Below are 26,206 nucleotides of genomic sequence, written 5' to 3' on the forward strand. Positions count from 1 at the left end.
CAGTCTACCCCTCAAGGAACACAGACGTGATTAGATAGGTATGTATGAATGAATGAATTGTCTAGTATATTTTATAATTGAAATATGCTTTATCTACATCAACAGTTGAACCTTTATTTTTTAGAATATAATTTATCACTATTTGTCCTAATGGACAAGCTTAAATTTTATGAGAAGGAATTACAATTATTGTTTCTTCTTTCAGGGTTGGGGCAAAAGGCAACGCAACATGTAATTTAAGCAACCTTGAGGAGAAAGAATTGAAAGAGAAAGGTCTTCTTAAACGACACCCAGACTATGACGTGTACGTCAGAAGATTCCAATGTGAGCAGTCTCCACCCACACCCATTCAGGCACAATTTGATGATCCTGGTGAAGGACCACATCATAGACCAGTATTTAGACCTGATGACGATGAACCAAAGCGTCCATTAGCTGATGAGTTTCTAACCAGTGACATAAGACCTTATTCGAGCAATAGACCACCCTACAACCACTTAGATGAGAGACCAGATGATTATACAAATTCAAAGCCTCATTACGATAGACCACCCAGTTATGGAGATCATAAACCACAAGATATTCCCTATAGACCTATTAAGAAACCTGATCAATATGATGTGTTGCAGTTTCAAGAACAATATCAACCTAATAGACCTTATGAAAATTTAAGACCAGACCCCCATTACCCGCCTCGACCAGACGACGATATTCCTGATTTGTATGGTCAAAGACCTAGGCCAGAATTTATAAACCAATACAGACCAGAAAAGCCGAATTATCACTACATTATTAGACCTAACAGAAAACCAAGACCGCCAGATGATGGTTATGGGACAAAACCTTTGAGGCCTCAAGATTACCCTACTAGACCTGATCCTTACGGTCAAAATGATATTGGTCATCCACCAGGTCCAATTGGGCCTCCACATGTACCGTATAGACCTACCAGACCAGATTACCATCCAACGCGACCCAACGATCATCCAAGCTATTCTTACAACACTCAATATGCTAGTAGCTATGGACAAAATAATCAAGACAATTCAATTTATTTAGAAATTTATGATCCACCTAGACCTTACAAACCATTAAAGCCGGATTATGGTCCTATACAAGGTACTTATGGCCAAAATTATGGTTATGGCAGCAGCCATACTCAAAACTCTTATTCGCATTTACAAAGTCAGTCAAATTATTACGGGACTGGCAGCATAACAGATATTACAAATTACGATCCTTATAGACCTCAAGATCCAGGTTACAAGCCTCATAAACCAGTTTATGATCCTAAACCTGGGTATGGTAATCATATACCTAATGATGATATTTATAGACCCGGCTATGGGAATAAACCAAGTTATGGTATACAAAAGCCCAATGATCAGAAACCTACGTATGGCAGCGGCCAGGGATCGTATTCTAGTAGTGAAGCGTCATACGGTAGTCACCAAGGATCCTACGGGTCTAACCAAGCTGCATACGGTAATGGTCAAGCAACTTATGGATCAAGCCAAGGGTCATACACTAGTAGTCAAGGATCTTACGCTTCTAACCAAGGCTCTTATAGTGATTCTCAGATTAATAGGCCTTATCCAACACAAGATTCACAAGGTTATGGTAATCCAACAACGCGTAAACCTGTTGACAATAATTATAAGCCAATTAATGATAAACCTTCATACAGTCATGGAAGTGATTATAGTAATCATGATAACAGTTACGGTTCTGGTGGATCTTACGGAAGTAAACCAACTTATAGTAGTAGTCCGTTTTATGGAAGCAATAAGCCAAGCTATGATAAACCTCCAAGTGATTCCTATAATAGCAATAAGCCATCTTTTGATAGCGGTAGCTCTTACGGCAGTAACAAACCTTCATTTGACAGCGGCAGTAGTTCTTACGGAGGACATAAGCCATCTTTTGATAGCAGCAGTTCTTACGGTGGTAACAAGCCAATTTACGATAGCAATTCTTACGGCAATAGACCTTTTGATGTTGGTTACGGAATATCTAACAGCCAATATGGATCTAAACCAAACTTCGATAGTTCAAGCCACTATGGAAATCGTCCATCTCATAATAGACCCCAAGGTTCTTACGGTAATAAGCCTTATCAAGAGAATTTTAGTCACTACGGAAGCAGCCAATCACATAGTCAATATGACAGTCAGTACCAATCATTTGGTCATTATGGAATACCTGATCATTCCAATAGACCAGACAGCCCTTACAATGATGAAAAACCTGATGATACACCATCATATCAAGGTGTGGAAGATGCAAAGAATAGCAACAAATCAAGACCTAATCAGAGGCCTAATATAAAACCTGTTTATGAGTATGAACTGGAGAAACCAGTGAATGTGCCAAGTTATATAGTGCGGCCTGGTGGTGACATCATCACGTCGAGACCTGTGACCATAGGCGACTACGGGATACGGGAATTTGGCAGACCTGTTTCTTATAAAGGTAAGTGGACTTTTATTATTCATTCACTAACTGTGCCCGCGACTTCGTCCGCGTGGAATACTTATTTTGGGCATCGTTGAAGCCCTCAGGGATGAATAATCTTTCCCGTTTTTTTCACATTTTCGTGCGTGATGTTATATAGCCTTAAACCTTCCTCGATAAATGGTCTATTCAACGTAAAAAGAATTTTTCAATTCGAACCAAAAGTTGCTGAGATTAGCGCGTTCAAACAAAAAAAAAAAAACTTTTCAGCTTTATAATATTAGTATAGATGTTTTTAAATGTATACAATGTGCATTCGTCCACGATTTAGATTTAAGAGATTCTCTACACATGCGCTTTGGAAACGGTAGAAGTCATTATAAGATTTAAGTATACCTTGTATCAAATTTTGAAAATAAATCTATTCTATTCTATTATATGTAAATAACTTAATTTTGGTATGATAGATGATAATGATAGAATTGTCGTGTGGTTCCCGGCACCAATAGAAAAAAGAATAGGACCACTCTATCTCTTTCCCATGGATTTCGTAAAAGGCGACTAAGGGGTAGGCTTATAAACTTGGGATTCTTCTTTTAGGCGACGAGCTAGCATTCTGTCACTATTTGAATCTCAATTCTATCTGAAAGCCAAATAGCTGAACGTGGCCTTTTAGTCTTTACAAGACTGTTGGCTCTGTCTACCCCGCAAGGGATATAGACGTGATTATATGTATGTATGTATGTATAGAATTGAGATTCAAATAGTGACAGGTTGCTAACACATCGCCTAAAAAAGAACCCCAAGTTTGAAAGCCTATCCCTTAGTCGCCTTTTACGACATCCGTGGGAAAGAGATGGAGTGGTCCTATTCTTTTTGTATTGGTGCCGGGAACCACACGGCACAAAAATGAACAGCCAAGTAAAACCGTGTATTTTCACACATTTTGACAGTTACGCTTCAGAGTCAAAAACAACGGTTAACCTCGACCAACGCATTATTCTATGTTATCTAAACATCGTCTGCATGAACCATAGAATTCGGAATAATATGAGTTTATAGAAGCGAAAGGTCAAGAGTACCATAAACCATCTAGGTGTATCGAACCTAAACCCTGCCAGAAGAGAGTAATGAACGTAAGGCTCCGTGGCTAGTGGAAAGATGTAGTCTCTGCCTACCCCGTATGGAAAAAAGTAATTTTATTTTATTTGTGTACTTAAATAATATCCCGTGCCGAATCAAATACCGATATTTCCGTTTCAGCGGGAAATTCAGAAAATTCTCTTTAGTGCATTTCTAGATCATATAAGTCTAGACGCTTAATTACACATTTCTAGACCTAGCGGTTTGGGCTGTCCGTTGTTTGTCAGTTAGCCACTCAGTAACGGAAGAGTTTTATATGTATAGACGTGACAGAAATCATTTATTTATTCATTGACGCTAATGGCAACGGTTATAATTAGAACACTACTTATATTATTTGGCAAGGAATTCTTAAAAATTTAGCAAAATAGAATATTGACAGTCTTCATTTCAAATAAACAAAGCGAATGAAAAGAAAAATATTGCAATGACTAAGATCAGTTTGAGTGTCGGTGGTCTGAATTAATGTCTATTAACTGACATTTCTATTGATTTATTACTATTCCAATTTCTATGGCATAACCTTTCCCTTAGTCGCCTTTTACGACATCCATGGGAAAGAGATGGAGTGGTCCTATTTTTTTTTGTATTAATGCCGGGAACCACACGGCCATACTATATTAATGAACATAAAAATTAAGAATCTTTTACAATAAAAATATTTTTTTGACATATCTCTAAAAAACAAAATCATGGCAACCGTTGCTATGGCGTATATCAAGAAGTTTGCCTACACACTTACAGATTCAACCACCTACGCTAACTAAACTAACGAAACAATTGTTTTCTAAAATTTATAAACAACATAATGTCCTTAACTTCCGTGTCTAATTAATGACAGAATAAAACTAATTGGGCATTGTTTATTATTATTGTACCAAAAGGCCTTCTCAGTGATATTGTTCTGGGAAATCTTGTAAGGGCGGGTCCCTTCTATTTTGTACATACATACATATAATAACATCTATATCTCTTGCGGGGTAGACAGAATCAATACGTCACGGCTTAGTTTGGCTTAATGATAAAATTGAGATTCAAATAATGGCAGGTTCCTAGAATACCAAGTTTTTCAGCCTATCCCTTAGTCACGTATTACGACATCCGTGGTAAAGAGATTTAGTCTTTCAGTCTTCACGAGACTGTTGGATCTGTCTACCCTGTAAGGGGTAAAAACGTGATTATTATGTATGTGTATGCAGTAATTTGTCCATATATACATACATATGTTCACGTCTATATCCCTTGCGGGGAGACAGAGCCAACAGTCTTGAAAGGACTGAATAATTTGTCCATATACATTTATTAACATCAATGAAAAATACCAACAAACATTACCAACGAAATTACCTATGCTTTTATTTATTCATCTAACCAATGTCAGAAATAGAAGACCTTCATGACGGCCATCACGCCTGGACTCCGATATGACATAATTTGGTTATCATTACACCAAAATAGTCTTCCTACATACATATGGTCACGTCTGTATCCCTTGCGGGGTAGACAGAGCCAACAGTCTTGAAAAGACTGAATGGCCACGTTCAGCTATTTGGCTTAACGATAGAATTGAGATTCAAATAGTGACAGGTTGCTAGCACATCGCCTAAAAAAAGAATACCAAGTTTGTAAGCCTATCCCTTAGTCGCCTTTTACGACATCCATGGGACTGAGATGAGTGGTCCTATTCTTTTTTGTATTGGTGCCGGGAACCAAACGGTACAAAATAGTCTTCCTGGTTTTACTAAAACTGAACGTAACTAAACTGAACGTCTTTTTGAGAGACAGGTCATGAACTGAGAGAGGTAATGTAATAGGGTTTAACGCCAGAAGAAAGAAGTCTTTCTGCTATTACGTATACTAGTTTGACTACCAACTCTTACGTCGAGGAGAATGGTGGTTAAAATATCTGATTCAGATAAGTGACGCGTATAAGTACAGGGTTCGTACATATGACTGTTTTCGAAGTTATGTACATTAGTTTGAATACTAACCGATGCTGTTAGGGTGAGGGAAAGCATCGCGAGGAAACCTACACATTTAGGCAAATGGATGTGTAACCATGATCCAATTCTATCCATTCATTCCCCTGCACAGATGTCGGAGGTTAACGCCTTCGTGAAGTTTTAAACGAGCAATTCTTGTAGGTATATATATAATCAGGATCTCGGAAACGGCTCCAACGATTTTCATGAAAGTAACAGATTAGGGGCTTTTCGGCTCAAGGAATCGATTTATCCTAGGTTCGAGAAAAGCTCGGTTCCCAAGATATACATATAAACATTTTAATAACCGCGTTTTAAGAAACTAAATCAGCGCCATCTCTGGTAGACCAAAGCAAGTAGCAAAGCTCGGTCAACCGGGTACTAAGTATTTAATTACCATGGATCCAATACGGGTTAGGTTTACCTGCAAAGGTTGCGGAGGTCAGGTGGGAGTCGATTCGTGTAAAAACCTGACTCACCCAATCCAGGATCCATGGTCAAAGGCATACCCCGGGCTCGTCTCCAGAGAGGTGAGGATGCAACCGGGACTAAAGGAGTAAGAAGAAGGCTATATATAATAATTTTATGGTATCAAGACAGGAATCTATAGTGTTACACGAAGGCTATTTTCAAAATAATACCCCATATATCACATAACAAAACAACAGAAAACATTTTTTTCTCAATTTTAATGCGTTATGATGAAGGTCTCGACAATTTGGCTTGGCTCACAGTTTGTAATTTACTGTTTATGAGATTGTGTGGTACAATTTGATAGAAACAAGCGATATTCAAGATCACAATAATCACAGTCACTTTCAAGCCTATATCTCTATACTATGTCCGGCCCGTAAAATATGGCTGTTCGGTACTATTGAAATATGTATACAAAAATGCATACATACATATAATCACGTCTATATACCTTGCGGGGTAGACAGAGCCAACAGTCTAGAAAAGACTGAAAGGCCACGTGCAGCTGTTTGGTTTAATGATAGAATTGAGATTCAAATAGTGACAGGTTGCTAGCCCATCCTCTAAAAAGGATCCTAAGTTTGTAAGCCTATTCCTTAGTCGCCTTTCACGACATCCATGGAAAAGGGATGGAGTGGTCCTATCCTTTTTTGTATTGGTGCCGGGAACCGCCCACAAAAATCCATACATACATATAATCACGTCTATATCCCTTGCGGGGTAGACAGAGCCGACAGTCTCGAAAAGACTGAAAAGACACGAGCAGCTGTTTGGCTTAATGACAAAAATCCAAGTTTCATTCATTCCTTAATTTTCATTCATCATTAATAATTCTTCACTTCACATTGTTAATTCAGTTTGCTAACTCTTTATTGACAGGCTGTTGAACTATCATCACGTATTTTCATTTCCTAAACCCTAACTTTTTGAAGGTATTTGCAACCTCCATTTCATTCCTTTGGGAATGCAATTTTCTAAATCCAATTAGGGATTGTTATTTTTACTAGCCGCAATTTTCAAATGAAAATTTATTGATTCTGACATAAAAAATAAAGAAGATTCATACAAACGTGCAGCTTCTATTTCACCCCCTAATGATTTTTTTATAATTAGCTCTCTCCTAGTTATAATCTATCATTCAGTCAAATTTTATCTTCATTTCCTCAGTAGTTCTTGAGATTTCGTGATCAGTGTGCGAAGGCGAGTGCATTTCGCTTTAATTTATATAAATTTCTTTTTCAATCGTCTTTCAGATGATTATTTTTCAGATTGTCAACAATTCATCGCTTGCGCCAAACATTTAGGTGTCCGATATGATCTTAGAATCTGTGAGACTTATTGTTCATGTTATATCATACCTTCGACCTCCGCTATTGTTCATTTTGAGAAACGACGATTTGCAATTAATGTTTCTTTTTTGGCGTTAATTTTTCTGTGCATTCATTTTCATTCATATAAACACGTCTATATCCCTTGCGTGGTTGATAGAGCCAACAGTCTTGAAAGACTTATAGGCCTCGTTTAGCTGTTAGCAGCTTTTAGGCGACAGGCTAGCAACCTGTCACTATTTGAATCTCAATTCTATCATTGAGCCAAACAGCTGAACGTGGCCTATCAGTCGTTTTAAGACTGTTGGCTCTGTCTTCCCCGCAAGGGATATAGACGTGATTATATGTATGTATGTATGAGTTTTATAAATATAAATAGTCACATATTTCAATTCGTCCCATTGCGAGAAGACAAATAGCTTCCTCAAATTTGCCGCGGATGCTGCGAGGTCGAATCGGTTACCTCAGAAAACCATGGGTTTTTGCTAGAAAAAAAAAAAAACAAAAAAACAACAAATTTGCTTTTAAACTCGCGCCTTGTAGGTGGCAAATTAGATTTTTTAATACGGAAGCATTTGCACTGCATTGTTTTAGCTCACCGTCGGCATTTCGGAAACGTTTTAGTGGCCAGTCTTAAAAAATACTTATTACTTACATTATATCAATTTGTACTAAAAAAAAAGTAATGATTGTCATTTATATTTGTACATAAATTAATTTAAATACTGTAAGGGAATGTAAGAATGGGAAGGCATAGTTGTACGTGTCTTGATCATACATGATACATATAATCACGTCTATATCCTCTGCGGGGTAGACGGACGGTAGACGGCCAACGGTTTTGACTAATAGGCCACGTTCAGGTTTCCTCACGATGTTCTCCCTTATCGTAAGAGAATGTACATAACTAAAGAAATATTGGTACATGCATTATTTGCGCATTTAAGGGAGACACCATTATGTACCCTAAAACTATTTGCATCTAACTTGCTTACTATAAAATCTAGATACATGATTTATGACCTAGGCACACAGTCTTCATATCATCAGATCTTGTGTATCCGTTCATGCAAAATTTCGTCGTAACATTGTTCTGTCAGCCCAAGGTTCGCAGAATGATGAAGATCCTCCCGTCATGACATCATGTATTGAGTCATTATCAATTAGATCAGTTTCTGAATCACTTTATTTAAAAAAAAGGTAATTATTTTACAAAACACCTTACAATTAAAAGTAAGTAGTAGTTTGAATTATAATTAACTTGCGACCCGCCCCGGCTTCGCACGGGTGCAAAATTATAAATGTTATTATACATAAAAACCTTCCTCTTGAATCACTCTACCTGTTACAAAAAACCGCATCAAAATCCGTTGCGTAATTTTAAAGATTTAAGCATACAGACAAACAGACTAAAATAGCGACTTCGTTTTATACTATGTAGTGAAGTTTGCATTTATACAAACACTTGTGCCGTGTGGATCCCAGTATTTTAAAATAAGAACACTCTATCTCTTTCCCTAGCTTCGTAAAAGGCGACTAAGGAACCTTCCAAGCTGGTCTGGTGGCAAAACAAAAACAGTGTATGCCGCAGCTTCTTCTCTTCCCGTGCCTATTGTAAAAGTCAATCAAGGGAAGGCTTATTAACTTGGGATTTTCCTTTAAGGCGATGGGCTAGCAACTTGTCACTATTTGAATCTCAATGTTATCGATAAGCTATTCAACCGAATGTAGTATAAATGTGTCTTCCAATTTCAATCTTTTGGAGACTGTTGGCTCTGTCTACCCCGCATGGGATATAGGCGTGATATGTATGTATATAATTAAAGGTAGCATCTATAATTTGTAAGAATGAGAAACATTATTTTCATCTAACTAGCGTTTTGTGTGTTTCTTGAAATGCTCTTATTGTTCTAAATTTTTAATATTAATCGTTCTAAACAGAACTAAAAATCTTTTATCACCGAGCAAGCGTAGCAAGTACAATGATAATTTAAAAAATACCGACTTTACCTAATAAAAACTTAGCGAAAGAAGTATGCAGAGATCGTGGCAAGTGGAAAGATGTAGTCTCTGCCTACCCCTCCGGGAAAAGGGAGTGGTTTTAATTATGTATGTATGTATGTTACTTAATGGGTGGCGCTGAAAGTAATCGCGAGCTCTTTATTCTTGTTTTTTGTCTCACAAAAATATCAATTCCCAAGAAATCTACATAATTAAAAATTACTACATTGCCAGGGCACCATTGCCCAATTAATGCGGTATGGTACTGGGTTCTCATACAATAGTCGGATATATCGGCTTTTTGCTAGAATCCCTTGAGACAATAGGCTGGTGTAGACGTTATCAGCTCGTAATCAGACCCGTTGGGACTATATGGACATGACTCCAAATTCGAAATTATTTATTTCCATAAAATAGACTCATAAAATAGATAGATTTTGTTTTTTTTTAAATGTCTTAAATGTCAAGACATGGAAATTAAGAAATGGAGTAATTTATATTTAATTTTTTGTTTGAATTGTATTCGTTTTGGGATAAAATTCATATTAGATTTTATTCTTTTATATTTGGAATGCTCCTGGTGTTACTACCGGTTGTGACCTCACCTCCCTTGGAGGGGAGCCGGGGTATACCTTTGACCATGGATCCTGGATTTCCTCGTGTAAAAACCTAACTCACCCAACCTAACCACCCAGATTGAGTGAGTTAGGTTTTTACACGAAGCGACTCCCATCTGACCTCCGCAACCTTTATAGGTAAACTTTCATCCTCTCCAGAGAGATGAGGATGCAACCGGGACTAAATCCAGGAGGAATAAATGAAAATGGACTGACTATTGAAGACTGAAATAGCCTTAAGTATTTTCTAGACTGTCGGCTCGCTTGTCGTTCGCTTTCAAATAATTACAGGTTGCTCGCCCATCGCCTTAAAGAAAAAATATTTTTTTATTCTATAATATAGAACCACTCCTTTTCTTCCCATATATGGTAAAATATATTACATATTATAGAGGATATTTAAAAATATATGATTAACTTTACATTCATTGAGATAAATAAATTATGCCAAGTTGCAGTTCATGTCAATTTATTCCAATTCAATTCATCTTTAGCATAAATGTATAAAATGTTTATCATCGATACGAGTACATACGTAGCAAAATTCTATAAAATTTAATAAGTAATTTTATAATTTAAGTTACTGGATTAAAATATATATTTAATCTTCCTTGCATAATTCTCTGCGTTCGTTGCATTGTCGTATCCACACTATTCTGTCCGCAGTTTCCCATTCACATATAAGCCTATGTTGGACAATGCTACTGTTTAGTTGTACTATGTTACGCGGCGCGACCCTACTGACCCAAAAAACATATAAACATACTCGAAATATATGATGTATAACATTTAAAACTAAAAATGATATTTTTATAACGGCTATTTTTTAATTCAAATTTAGAATTATCATAATTTTTAAAACAAAAGGGTTTTAGAATAGAATTTTGAAATAAGAATGTCAAAATAATATTAGGACTTATTGTAGTAAAATGATTATAAATAGTGAAAGTGATATGGGATTCAGTGAGTGAGTGAAGTGAAAATGAGAGTGAATTTGCTTTTAGTGCCTCTATTTGTGCATGTTGTCTTTGGATCTAGAGTTATACTTGTGGAAAATGCCCCCAGTATGTATATTTTTAATTATAACCTTAGGTAATGGCTTCGACTTCGCTCACGTTAAAAAAAAATATTTTCCGAATATTTCAAGATTTCAGTGTTAATGCATGAACACAAACATAAACAACCGTTATCTGTCAGATGGTCAGTAACTCAATTGTCTTGATGCATAATATGTTAAATGACAGTAGCAAAAATTCCTGTTTCAATGATACTTGAAGGATGAATATTATTTGCATATTACAAGATTTTGGTCAATTAGACATTACACGATTAAAAAGTCAGGGTACCAAAGTAGATATTTCCCTGGTCAGTAACCATTTGAAATTCGCAGAGTCCCTAACTGACTCCCAACTAACCTAAGTTCATTTTCATCACGCTTGGTTGTTTCCTGTTACGGAAGTAACCCCTTACTTCTTTTTTATCTTTCAAAATGACAAATAATGTTCAATCAAAAAAGAGATTAAGCCCAAATTGACGGCCTCTGTGACGCAGCGGCAGAACGCTTGTCTGTGACACCGAAGGTCCCGGGTTCGAATCCCGGCCAAGGCATGATGAGAAATGAACTTTTTCTGATTGACCTGGGTGTTGAATTTTTATCTATATAAATATATATTATAATATACCTAGTATCGTTGAGTTATTATCTCGTAACACAAGTCTCGAACTTACTTCGAGGCTAACTCAATCTGTGTAATTTGTCCCGTATATATACATATAAGTATATTTAGATAATTCAAGGGATCACCTAAATTTGTTTGGTGACATTTTTATTTAAATAAGAATAATTCATAAAGCTTGGATCTGGTCTAGTATTTCGAAGACGTCTGATGACAGCAAATAGCTCTGTGCAAAAACTTGTAAACTCGTCAAATTACCAAGTTTAGACAACGAACCCCTTGCTCTAAAGCAACACAGATATACATGCAAGGAACCTTCAGAAACACACTCTGATGATAATTAAATACGTCTATGTAGGCAACCTTCTTGCTAGACGCCATAGCAACGGTTGCCATGGTTTTGTTAGTGAGATAATATGTCAAAGATAATTTTTATTGTAAAATGTTCTTAAGATATACGTTGAATAATATAGACATTTTATACTGATTATTTTCTCCTTCTTTCTTATATAGGAATAACTAACTTTAATAACTATACTTCCTACATCTACAATTATATCTAATTCTCATGATTAATATTGTACATACATACATACATACATATGGTCACGTCTATATCCCTTGCGGGGTAGACAGAGCCAACAGTCTTGAAAAGACTGAATGGCCACGTTCAGCTATTTGGCTTAACGATAGAATTGAGATTAATATTGTAATTTGTTTTTGTTGCAATGATGTAAGTGACCTCTGACCAACAAAGGACGAGGCCCAGTAAAAACATTACCGGAACTGCGCTTACTGTTTTACTGATAATAAAGTATTAAAATATTTTAATTTTAAAAATACTGGTCTGGAAATTTAAGAACATTCAACACTTAGCGAGTACGGCGATTATAATAAATACAAACATATAATCACGTCTTTATCCCTTCTGGGAAAGACAGAGCTAACGACTTGAAAAGACTGATAGGCCACGTTCAGCTTTTGGGCTTAATGATGGAATATAAGATCTTTATTTAAAAAAAAAACACCTTCACCTTTTTTTTAGATTAGGCACTAGTTTCTTCTTTCCCATTATATACAGCTATTCATATCTTCACACAGTCATGACCTTGACCTACATATTATTATCTAGACTTTTCTTTAACCTTGACTCATAACATATTGTATATTTTTAAATATAAGTCAAGGGAAGTGTATTAAAAATCCTTAATTTCAGCGACTTTAGTTCATGAAGTTAAATACATTTTTAAAACTAAAATTTTGTGAAGTTTTAATAAAGTTTATTATGAAAAATAAAATTTTTTGCCATCTCTAAAATAAAGCGAACAACAGAGTCCATACTTCTCTCTAGTTATATTACTACTCATAAGTTTTTTTTTTAAATCAAAATGATATTAAAATTTCAAATTTTTTATATCATTCTGATTTGAAAATTAATCGAGAACCCACTTCATTTTCAAGATGGCTGTTGTAAACTAAGGGTTTATTCGCAGCTTGCTTCCGTCGCGTGCTCGCCGGCCGCCGAGCGCTCCGCAGCTTCGTACGAAAAGTCGTCAACTGTGAACGACTGGAAGACTGTCGGAGGGAATGCGCTGAGGAGAGGAGGTTCCCCTGCGAGAGCTTCAACTACAGGTACCTTGTTATCTATGGTTATAAAGAGTTGGTGTTCATGACTTGACATTCCTTCAAAAGGTTGTCAAATGTGAACGATTGGAGGAATGTTGAAGGGAATGCGCTGAGGAGAGGAGGTTCCCTTGCGAGAGCTTCAACTACAGGTACCTTGTTATCTATATTTTGTAAAGAGTTGGTATTCATGGCTTGACATTCCTTGAAAAGGTTGTCAAATGTGAACGATTGGAAGACTGTCGGAGGGAATGCGCTGAGGAGAGGAGGTTCCCCTGCGAGAGCTTCAACTACAGGTACCTTGTTATCTATGGTTATAAAGAGTTGGTGTTCATGACTTGACATTCCTTCAAAAGGTTGTCAAATGTGAACGATTGGAGGAATGTTGAAGGGAATGCGCTGAGGAGAGGAGGTTCCCTTGCGAGAGCTTCAACTACAGGTACCTTGTTATCTATATTTTGTAAAGAGTTGGTATTCATGGCTTGACATTCCTTGAAAAGGTTGTCAAATGTGAACGATTGGAAGACTGTCGGAGGGAATGCGCTGAGGAGAGGAGGTTCCCCTGCGAGAGCTTCAACTACAGGTACCTTGTGACCTATGGTTATAAAGAGTTGGTGTTCATGACATGATGTTCCTTTAGACTCCATTGACAGACAGACACTTTGACTTGACTTTTAGATGAACAAAACTGACTGACAAATTAATGAAAAAAGGTCGCCATGAACATCCAAAGTCTGGTTTTATTCTGACTGACCCACCAGAACCCTCGGCCCGTTCAGTAGTCAAATGTGATTAACTGGAAGACGGTCGGAGGGAATGCGCTGAGGAGAGGAGGTTCCCTTGCGAGAGCTTCAACTACAGGTACCTTGTTATCTATATTTTGTAAAGAGTTGGTGTTCATGACTTGACATTCCTTCAAAAGGTTGTCAAATGTGATCGAAGGGAATGCGCTAAGGAGAGGTTTCCTTGCGAGAGCTTCAACTACAGGTACCTTGTTATCTATATTTTGTAAAGAGTTGGTGTTCATGACTTGACATTCCTTCAAAAGGTTGTCAAATGTGATCAAAGGGAATGCGCTAAGGAGAGGTTTCCTTGCGAGAGCTTCAACTACAGGTACCTTGTGACCTATATTTTGTAAAGAGTTGGTGTTCATGACATGACATGAGGGTCAAAAGGTCCCAATAAAAAGGCTTCTAATATCACAATTGACAAACTGGTATACATAATTATATACACACGTAGTTTTATATATAAAGTTTTAAAATAATTTCTAATCGGATGTCGGAAACAGTGGAGAGAGTAAAACAGTAATGATGACCATTTTTATCAGATATCGCTCCAGAAACAGCATTAACAATACTGTTTCTGTATCTGTCTACATCTATACTAATATTATAAAGTTGAAGAGTTTGTTTGTTTGTTTGAATCTCAAGAAATGCTGGTTCAAATTGAAAAATTCTTTTTGTGTTAAATAGACCATTTAACGAGGAAGGCTTTAGGCTATAAAACATCACGCTTCAACTATTAGGAGCGAAGAAATAATGGAAAATGTAAAAAAACGGGGAAAATCATTCACTATTGAGGGCTTCAATGATGCCCAAAATAACTATTCCACGCGGGCGGATTCGCGGGCACAGCTAGTAGTACTTATAATTTAGTACTATCAATAACCTAGATGTGCAAAAGGCGTACAGAGAAGGGCTGTATATCAATGACCGACCTTAGACACAGGTGGAATTCTATTAAGTGATGAATATCTTGTGTTAATCATTCATACATACATACATACATATGGTCACGTCTATATCCCTTGCGGGTTAGACAGAGCCAACAGTCTTGAAAAGACTGAATGGCCACGTTCAGCTATTTGGCTTAACGATGGAATTGAGATTTCACTAGTGACAGGTTGCTAGCCCATTGCCTAAAAAAGAATCCCAAGTTTGTAAGCCTATCCCTTAGTGGCCTTTTACGACATCCATGAGAAAGTGATGGAGTGGTCCTATTCTTTTTTGTATTGGTGCCGGGAACCACACGGCTTGTTTATCATACAGCGTGTCTTTGTATATTACGGGATAGACAGAGCCCGTAGTCTAGAAAGGAGAAGAAGGCACAAATCCGTGGCAATTTAGATGAATAGGAATGCTTTATCTTATTCTTATGGTTGTAGTAAGATGTGACTGAGGGAATAGATATAGATAAAGGCGCACCCCGGGCTCCATTAGGTTTAGGATGTAACCAAGACAAGCGCCCTCGGATAGTGATTGAAGTTTAGAATAAATAAATAAATATATACGGGACAAATTACACTGATTGAGTTAGCCTCGAAGTAAGTTCGAAAATTGTGCTACAAGATACTAACTCAACGATACTATATTTTATAATACATACATATAATACTTATATAGATAAACATCCAAGACTCAAGCCAATCAGAAAAAGTTCTTTTCTCATCATGCCCTGGCCGGGATTCGAACCCGGGACCTCCGGTGTCACAGACAAGCGTACTACCGCTGAGCCACAGAGGCCGTCAGAATAGTTAAATATTAGCGCACCCCGGGTTCCTCTACCGAGAGGTAAGGATGTAACTATGATAAGAGCCTAGAGAATGAACGAGACTTAAAATAAATATTATACAATAAGTTAGCGAACAACCTCGTTTATCATCACATCACATTGCCATAGTACCCGCTGATAGTACTAAGATCAATGTACTATAATTGCTCAGGGCCGGAATAAGAAATAAATATTAATGTAATACAGATTTAAACTTACATCTATCTAGAAAAGTCACATCTATCTATAAATCTAGAAAATATACGATGTATATTATCGTATCTTTTCTAGATTTTTGAAGTAGGTACAAACTTACTTAAAATTCAACGCGTGCGTTCAAAAGTAGGTAGTTTTGGAATTTTTAATGATTTCATACGTCTTAATATCATACCTACATAAAAATGTTATGTTATATATAAAAAATAACTTAAGAAATGTTCTCGCATCATTAATGCCTTCCCTGACTGTCATCTCTGTTTATTTGAATCTCAATTCATTCTTTCGATCTTTACGAGATCGTTGGCTCTGTCTACTCCATGAGGAATGAAGACGTGACAAATATATGTTCAAATAACAATGCCCAATTCCGTCCCTGTACCACGCAGCCGTGTGCGCAGCAATTTACATAAAAAGATGATGTGAATCGCTCGCTCGGCTCATAATGGCCGACCTAAATATTACAAATGCGAAAATTACCGAGTATTGGGTGAAGGTCACGCCATGACATGTGAACCGATTTATCTGACGATTAATCTACTTAGTTTTGTTTGTTTTTTTCTTTTTTGGAATAAATAGAAAATAACACAGATTGAGCTCCATAGCTCCGTGCCGTGTGGTTACATATACATACATACATATGGTCACGTCCATATCCCTTGCGGGGTAGACAGAGCCAAATCCTGAAAAGACTGAATGGCCACGTCCAGCTATTTGGCTTAATGATAGAATTGAGATTCAAATAGTGATAGGTTGCAAGCCTATCGCCTAAAAAAGAATCTCAAGTTTGTAAGCCTTTCCATTAGTCGCCTTTTACGACATCCACGGGAAAGAGATGGAGTGGCACTATTCTTTTTTGTATTGGTGCCTACTGTGTCACAGACAAGCGTACTACTGCTGCAGTGGCAATCTATTTCTATCTTCCTATTATTATAGATAGTTTTTCGTTTCAGACTGGACCCGTCATTCCGCGGCAAGGGCTTATGCGAGCTGATGACGAAACCTATCGAGGCTTTTGACATCCAACGAGACTTCGTCGACGACAAAGACTACGACTTTTACGAAATAGACAGAAACAGTTTAGAGCCTTACTGTCCTGAGTCTCTCAGAGGCCCGGGGTTCTTGCATTCTGGTTATTTATCATCAAAACCTAATAAGGGCTGGGACAGAAGGGACTGGGTAGGCAGTAGGTACAATGAGTACGATAGGTTTTATGATAGGAGAGGCAATAGAGGTGGATATGACACGTTTATACCTTATCAGATTGGTAAGTATAATTCGTATTTTTTGGATAGTCCATAAGTCAGATTAATATAAGTTATTTGATGTTAAGAACTTCTGCATGTATGGAGGTAGGTAAATTTTAGAATATAGATGTTTATGAAGTGTTTTGTAGTATTATTTTTTAGCCTCGACATCTTGAAAAGTTGGTATCAAACTTTTAATATTATAAATCTTGTAGGCGATGGATTAGCAACCTGTCAGTATTTGAATTTTAATTCTATCATCTAGCCACACAGCTGAACGTGGCCTATCAATGCTTTCAAGACTGTTGGCTCTGTCTATCCTGAAAGGTTTTAGACGTGATTTTATGAATGTATGTACAGTTTGGTCATAAGAAGACTACAAAACTTGACCAATCTTTTCTCAACATGTTAATTATACAATCATGGTGTTAAATGCAAATAGAGTTTAACGTAATATTAAAAATCGCAATTGAGATGGAGAAAAGGAGTTTTGTTTAGAAACTACGATTTCCTAAACCAATGATCAAGTTATTTTTAACTTTTGTGTAAAAGTCGTTGTATCAATCGTGTTGTTACAATGAAGAACCGCCAAGGATGTTAGTTACAGTTCAAATGAAAAAGTGAATGCAAACATAATTTTCCATACGAATTATGTGAGTAGATATAACGAATTAGCTTTATTTTCGAATATCAATTACGACAGCTTAACCTGGTGAAATAGAATCTGGAATTCCCATTGCTAAATTGTCCTTTTTTTATACACTTCTGTGAGTCTACCCACAAAAGTTGACAGGGTATATGTTTTATCTTCTTTCTCACTTCTACCTCATCTTCGAGAGAAAGAGAGAGACCAAAACCATATGCTTTGTCGACTTAATTTTTTAGACTAATATATGCGCTATTTCGTTTTTGTATCTATATATATTCTTCAGGTACAGGCTTAGCACGAAGCAATGATAACCAAGAGAATTGGGGCAAATATGGCGGTTACTATGGAGGTTACAACGAATATTACAAAGACAGAAGCGACTATTTCAAATCATTAAATCATTGGAGATTGACCGACGATCATCGACATAACGGGGTTAAACTTGTGGAAAACACCAACTTTGATTACAACGATTTGTATAAAAACCGCCCGTATGATAACCATAGATACGGTTATGGATCCTGGAAGAGGGGGAGGTGGAATAGCTCTGGAATCAATTGGAATAGTCTGGATTATGAGAGTTATAGTAAGAAGCCTCAGAATAGTTATTATGATGATCGCGGTGAGGAAGGAGGCAAAGGTAAGTTTTATTTTGTGGCCACGTAGATACTTGTAATTTTTCTCTGAGCGAGTAAATGGTCCAATCGGTAATGTGCTCGGTTAAAATGCGTTTGGCGCAAAAAAGCACAGGTTCGAATCCCACTTTGGCTATGTACCAATGACTATTTTCGAAGTTATGCACATTAATTTGAATACTAACCGATGCTCTTACGGTGAGGAAAAATATCGTGGCGATAACTGCACATTCAGGCAACTGGATGTGTAACCATGATCGATCCAATACGGGTTAGGTTCCCCTGCAAAGGTTGCGGAGGTCACGCTTCGTGTAAAAACTAGACTCACCTAATCCAGAATATATGGTCAATGGTATACCCGGGAATGAAGCAAAGGAAGTATGCAGGGATCGTGGCAAGTGGAAAGAGGTAGTCTCTGCCTACCCCTCCGGGAAAGAGGCGTGAGTTTATGTATGTATGTATGTATGTATACCCGGGCTCAGGGCGGTGAGGATGCAACCAGGACTAAAGCCAGGAGGAAGAAGAAGATACTTGCAATTTTGCTCTGAGTTTAATTTAAGGCAAAATTGCTGGCCCTATCTATCCCGCAAAGGATATAGTCTCTAAATTACATATATGCTTTGTTTGTCCAATAGATTGCTCCTCCCGACGCAGACCAGGGATGTCCCTCGGGTCTGGTGCCATCAGAAGGTCCCTGATAGCAAGGAACGTGGTAGAATGTGAAGCAGCCTGCTTTGAGGAGAGGGAGTTCAAGTGTGTCTCGTACAGTTACAGGTAAGAGAGAGAAATGACTTGGAACAACTATATCACAGTAGTTACCCAGAGGAGTGGACAGAAATTCTACTGAACTGATTTACGAGTTCACATGCATAGGTTTGCAAAATAACTCCCCTTTCAATACTAAGCCACTATATAGGTACTTCTTTCGCGTCATCCACATTTATAACTCCCTAATGTAAGGTTTAGGGTACTGTTAAACTGACCTTTCTCCAGGGCGACTCCACTTTGATAAAAGTGCGTTCGTCTTGACCTTCCTCTTTCAACGTTCCAATACTCTGCTTAGTGGACGGGCGGACAAAATTGCAGCACAAACCTCACTCATTTTTCATATATTCATTTAAACCATAATTCTTTCAGAAACCGTTGCCGTGTGGTTCTCGGCACGATAAAAAAAGAATAGGACCACTCCATCTCTTTCCCATGGATGTCGTAAAAGGCGACTAAGGGGTAGGCTTATAAACTTGGGATTCTTCTTTAAGGCGATGGGCTAGCAACCTGTCACTATTTAAATCTCAATTCCATCTTAAAGCCAAACAGCTGAACGTGGCCTATTAGTCTTTACAAGACTGTTGGCTCTGTCTACCCCGCAAGGGATATAAACGTGATTATATATATGTATGTTTTCATTCAGATACTCAAGTTCCCGCGGCACAGACAACTGCTTCCTCAGCGAGCGACCTTACCGAGGCCTGGAGTTGTCAGCTGATAGTGGGTCTGATGTGTACGCGATGCCCCAAGACCAGGGCTGCTCTACTATCAGCCATAAACCTTGGGTGGAGAGCGGTAAGGTTTAAAATTGCTAGGCATTTTTCTGGATTGATTAAAGCCTGCAAATTTTTTGCAACTGTGTGGTTCCCGGCACCAATAAAAAAAAAGAATAGGACCACTCCGTCTCGTTCCCATGGAAGTCGTAAAAGGCGACTAAGGGATAGGCTTATAAACTTGGGATTCTTCTTTTAGGCGATGGGCTAGCAACCCGTCACTATTTGAATCTCAATTCTATCATTAAGCCGAACAGCTGAACGTGGCCTATCAGTCTTTTCAAGACTGTTGGCTCCGTCTACCCCGTAAGGGATAAAGACGTGATCATATGTATGTATGTATGATTTATGCGTGAGGATCTAAGACCAGGCCCTGTAGCAACAAGCTATCGCTGTTTCGCTTATTGTTATGACGTGAAAAGGGATAGCGATAGATTTTCAGCGTGTCATGCTACAGTGACAGGGTTGCTCAACAATCTTTACCTTGGGTTGAGAGAGGTAAGGTTTTAAATAGCTTGATAAGCAATTCTTTGGATATAACTATTCGGGTGAGAAGGAACGAGGAAAAGTTTCCATTAGTTATCTTCTCTCCTCTTTGTTTCCAAACAGCAAACGCTTTTTAAGTTCCAGAGGTTCTTGCTGTTATTTGATTCTGATGGACTTTACATTCAGTTATTAACATTTAGATTGAAAACGGCCAGATTTCAATTGGCTTGGTAAACATTTCAGTCGTTTTTTTTTTGTGTATTTTCCACAGATGTTCCCTTTCACAAATTCAAATTCAAAATTTTTATTTATTATTATAGGATAGGTACTTCATATCGCTTAACAATTGTCAAAACGTATGGTTTAACAACATTGGTTGACGTCAAATAAATTACTAAAAAACTAAGTTTACTGCCGCTTCCAAGGCGTCAGTGCACAAGAAGCGGTAACAAACTGCACTGCAGCATTTTCTACAACAACGTCAATTACCTTCACAATATCAATTAAACTTAGAATAGAATGTCACAGATCTTACCGTCCCTTTCAATGACAAACTTCTCTTTTTTTTTTCAGAATGTTTTTGGCACGTTCGTTCTGGTGCCGCTGTGAGTGGCTCCGTGGTGAGGGCCGCTCTGACTGTGGCGGGGCTCGGCGCTTGCGAGGCAGAATGCATCAGGGCACAGGGCTTCTTCTGCAGAGGGTTCAGTTTTAGGTAATGTAGGAAGTATAGTTATTTAAAAGTTATTTATTCCTACAGAAGAAAGAAGGTGAAACGAGGAGAAAATAATCAGTTCAAAATTGTAATTATATTATGAACATAAAAAAATTGAGAAGTTTTTACAATAAAAAAATATTTTTGACATAAATCACTAACAACAACATGGCAACCGTTGCTATGGGCGTGTAGCAAGAAGGTTGCCTACAGTAATGTACTTATCTTCTTCTTCCATTCTCGAGAAGGGCCAAAGGGGTGCACTGACACACACACACATATATATAATCACGTCTATATCCCTTGCGGGGTAGACAGAGCCAACCGTCTTGAAAAGACTGATGGGCCACGTTCAGCTATTTGGCTTTAATAGAATAGGATAGAATTAAGATTTAAATAGTAACAGGTTGCTAGCCCCTCGCCTAAAAGAAGAATCCCAAGTTTAAAAACTTTCACTAAGTCGCCTTTTACGGCATCCATGGGAAAGAGATGGAGTGGTCCTATTCTTTTTTGGGGCGCCTTATGAAGAATTAAGACCATGATCGTAGATTTGGAAGTCAGGTTTCAGATAAGATAGTTAGGCACGAAGCGACTCCCGTCTGACCTCCGCAACTTTTTCAGAGTAACCTAACCTTTATTGGATCGTGGCAATAGCTACAGCAGATGAATGTGCCTATTCCCTAGTCACCTATTACGACGCCCAAAGGAAAGAGATGGAGTTATAGCTATTATACAATGCCCCAGATTTCCAGTTACGTATAGCAGAAACATTTAATTGGTTAGGAGTTTTCTTTCACAGACAATATTCTTCATTCACAGATTTGACTCCCCAACGATCGGTGATGACCTTGAGAACTGTATCCTGACATCATCCCCGCCCACGTCCCTGGAGGTGAACCGTGGGCTGCGGCCCACTGCTGGACACGAGCTGTATTCCCGCGGGAACTATGGGAGAGGGTGTGAGCCGGCGTTGTATGATGACACTCAACTTAAAGAGACTCGTAAGTTAGAAGTTTTAAACTATTAAGACAGTTACGGGAATAGAAAAGGGTATGTTGAGATGGTTCGGTCATGTGGAGAGGATGAATGGAAACAGGTTGACTAAGCAGGTATACAAGGAGAGTGTGGAGGGAAAGGTCGGAGTGGGAAGACCTAGACGAACGTATCTTGATCAAATTAAGGACGTCCTGGTAAAGGGTCAGGTCAAAATTACCCGAAACCGCCGAGCTTGCATGAAGAGAGTTATGAATGTGGATGAAGCGAAGGAAGTATGCAGAGATCGTGGCAAGTGGAAAGAGGTAGTCTCTGCCTACCCCTTCGGGAAAGAGGCGTGATTTTATGTATGTATGTATTAAGACAGTAACGTCGTAACGGAAATATTCCATTTATGTGATGAATATAGTTAAAAACTGCTGGACTTTTAGCGGGAGTTTGACCGCCATAAAAAGAAGATCTTCCGCCAGGCTAGGTGTGATGTCTGGGGAACAGCGGCTCTAATCCGTCAAATCTTTGCTTGCGCGATTTAGACTCTTCGCTACTATTGGCTGATAACCCTCCGGAATACTGGTGCTTTTCTCTGAACATTCCCAAGGGAGTGAAGCCACACGCTAAAGTTAGTCGGAGATCATTTGGTGTTTAAAAATCAACGTCCACCTATATTTATATTAATTCTTTTGCATTTGCAGAATGCTACCTCCAATACGACAGCGCTGCTCGTCTGAAGACCGCATCGGTGCGCGGTCAGGCGCGGGTCACGAGCGAGGGGGCGTGCGGTCAAGCGTGCGCCGACGCACCTTTCCGGTGTCTCAGCTTCTCTTTTACGTAAGTCCACCCCCCCTTTTTTTAAAATACATACATACATACAATCTGATTTATAATAATACTTAATTTTTAGTATAATCTCAAACCTTAGTGGTTTCGCTATGCTAAGTTAATACCTACTTAATGTTTTGTAAGACCTTTCATACAATAATAAAAAATAAAAAAAACATATAATAACCTGTCACTATTTGAATCTCAATTCTATCATTAAGCCAAACAGCTGAACGTGGCCTATCAGTCTTTTCAAGACTGTTGGCTCTGTCTACCCCGCAAGGGATATAGACGTGATTATATGTATACATACATATAATCACGTCTATATCCCCTGCGGGTTAGACAGAGCCAATTGGCTTTGAGATAGAATTGAGATTCATATAGTGACAGGTTGCTAGCACATCGCCTAAAAAAGAATCCCAATGTAAGCCTATCCCTTAGTCGCCTTTTACGACATCATGGAGTGGTCCTATTCTTTTTTGTATTGGTGCCGGGAAGCACACGGCATTTTTTTACACATTGTGTGAAATAGCTCAATGTGGCCTATCAGTCTTTTCAATACTGTTGGCTCTGTCTATCCCGCAAGGGATATAGACGTGATGATTTGTATGTATGTATGTTGTGTGAATTAAGCAATGTCCTGCAGCTAAGGGGTTTAAGAAGTAATGGATTTCGTGAAGGGAAATTAACTTACTTCAAATTGAAATTCAAAATGTTTATTTCTTAAGATTTTACAGATTGGAATATTTATAGGAGCATATATTTTTAATGTAGACCATATGCATTCGTCAACGATTCAGATTTAAGAGATCTATATTTGTAAATTGACATCCGTTGAAAATGCTACAGTGTAGTTTGTTCCGCCGCATCTTCTACACGTGCGATTTGGAAGCGGTAGTAGTTACAATTAGATATAAGTGATGTGACGTCAATAAATGTTACCTTGTATCCAATTTTGAAAATGAATCTATTCCATTCTATTCAATACTTTCTTTCTTTCTTTATTCTTAACATCGTCTGTCGTGCGGTTCCCCAGGCATCACACCAGCCTTCAGTAAGGTCTTCCCCTTGAAGCGGTCTAGTCTGATCATTGCTCCAACTAAAAGTATACTATACCCACTTTGCTATATTACTACACATATCACTACTTATATATCATATAAATTAGACTGTAAGACTTCCATTAATAAATAAATAAATAAATAAAAGAATAAATAAATAAATAGTGCCGTGTGGTTCCCGGCACCAATAAAAAAAAGAATAGGACCACTCCATCTCTTACCCCATGGATGTCGTAAAAGGCGACTAAGGGAAAGGCTTACAAACTTGGGATTCCTTTTTGGGCGATGGGTTTGCAACCTGTCATTATTTGAATCTCAATTCTATCACTAAGCCAAACAGCTGAACGTGGCCTATCAGTCTTTTTAGGACTATTGGCTCTGTCTAACCCGCAGGGCATATAGACGTGACCATATGTATGTATGTATAAATAAATCAATAAATAAAAAAATCACCTTCTTATTCCCAGGAGCAACGCCCCCCCTGGCGCTGATAACTGCCTGCTATCAGAGGTCAGGCTGTTCGACCTTCAGCGGGGAGTGGACTACGAGCACTCCGCTGACGACTGGTTGTTCGCCTTCGACCTCTTCAACGGCCAGTGCTGGAGGAAGATCCACGGGAACTCTGATTACGAGTGAGTGGAAGATTTGTATCTGCACTTTGGAATGGGAGAAAGAGGAATCCCAAGTTTTTTAGGCTACCCCTTAGGCTACGCCTTTTACGATATCCATGGAATGGAAAGATATTTATTTAATAAAAACTACATAAGATAACAAAGAGGCAGCGCACATTTTAAGCATTGAGAATGCGTTACAACCAATAACCAATAATTTACGAACTTATTTATTTATTTATTTATTTATGTACACAAAATTATATACAGAAGCATTTATTACAGTAATTCTAGTGCAAAGGTGCTACTTATTTCAAAAGAAATCTCTTCCAGTAGACCCATGAGAGGAGAGATTAATTTTGGAGCGGTATGGCGTGTGCATAAATAACGTTTAACATATTTAACTAAACATACATGCTAATACTTACATAATTAAACATGGAACAATTAAATAAATGACAGTACTAAACTACATAAACATACCAATAATATATTTGACTAGCTGTCCCGGCCAACTTTGTTTTGCCATATAAATAATTTTAAAGAAATTTCTAGTAATAATAATAAATATAATAATTAATTATTTATAGTTTTTTACATCGATTTAAAAATGACGAAGTTCCATACAAACTTGCACCCCCTATTTCATCCCCATGGGATAGAATTTTAGGATAAAAAGTAGCCTATATTCTAATCAAGGTTACTAACTATATCTGTGCCGAATTTCGTTCAGATCCGTTCGGTAGATTTTGCGTGATGCGCGTACAAACATACAGACAGACAGTCGGACAGACAGACAGACTAACATTAAAATAAATTGTTTTGGCTTCTATAGACTCTAAAAAGACCACTTATAATTTTTTTTCTTAAATATCTTCAATGTACAGACAAAGTTCAGTTACAATTTTATTATATGTACATATATGGATTTGATTTAATTTAATAAAATATATTTACAGCAATCCATCCCATGAGCTCCCAAGACCTCTGCCATCAGAAGAACGCTATCCTGTCACCGGTTCGGGATCACCAGGATACTTGCCCACGGCTGGAGGTAAATACTTATAATTTTTTTCCTTGTTTTTAAATTTTTTTTTATTTTTTTTTATTAGTTTTAATATTCCGGTCATATTTTTTTATTACCTACGATTTTTTTTATAAGTATCACATGTCTACCTGTATGGTCTTTGACCCGAGACTTATTATTATTTTAGTAAATTGCTTAGGTTGGACTAAGTAAGTTTGTATATTTTAGAAAGATATTTCTTAGTTTAGTTATATTTAGTTAGTTTAGTTCATATATTTCTAAAAATATACAAACTCACTTAGTCAGTAACTTTTTATATTTAAAAAAATATATGGAATGGTTCTAAAATTCCAGA

The 26,206-nt window shown here is 37.7% G+C and overlaps 1 protein-coding gene across 1 annotated transcript in view; it reads left to right on the forward strand.

Moving 5' to 3' along the window:
• LOC106135615 (uncharacterized) overlaps nucleotides 1-26,206 on the forward strand; it is a 37,289-nt gene that overhangs the window by 2,867 nt on the left and 8,216 nt on the right. Inside the window, exons 3-13 of the mRNA XM_060952771.1 lie at nucleotides 206-2,472; nucleotides 13,169-13,307; nucleotides 17,021-17,334; nucleotides 18,247-18,603; nucleotides 19,234-19,372; nucleotides 20,010-20,161; nucleotides 21,199-21,337; nucleotides 22,157-22,338; nucleotides 23,023-23,158; nucleotides 24,681-24,845; nucleotides 25,784-25,878. Coding sequence (XP_060808754.1) covers nucleotides 206-2,472; nucleotides 13,169-13,307; nucleotides 17,021-17,334; nucleotides 18,247-18,603; nucleotides 19,234-19,372; nucleotides 20,010-20,161; nucleotides 21,199-21,337; nucleotides 22,157-22,338; nucleotides 23,023-23,158; nucleotides 24,681-24,845; nucleotides 25,784-25,878 — 4,085 coding nt within the window. The remainder of the gene's footprint in view (nucleotides 1-205; nucleotides 2,473-13,168; nucleotides 13,308-17,020; nucleotides 17,335-18,246; nucleotides 18,604-19,233; nucleotides 19,373-20,009; nucleotides 20,162-21,198; nucleotides 21,338-22,156; nucleotides 22,339-23,022; nucleotides 23,159-24,680; nucleotides 24,846-25,783; nucleotides 25,879-26,206) is intronic.

The sequence above is a fragment of the Amyelois transitella genome, chromosome 29 (genome assembly GCF_032362555.1).
Source record: "Amyelois transitella isolate CPQ chromosome 29, ilAmyTran1.1, whole genome shotgun sequence".
Classification (NCBI taxonomy): Eukaryota; Metazoa; Arthropoda; class Insecta; order Lepidoptera; family Pyralidae; genus Amyelois; species Amyelois transitella.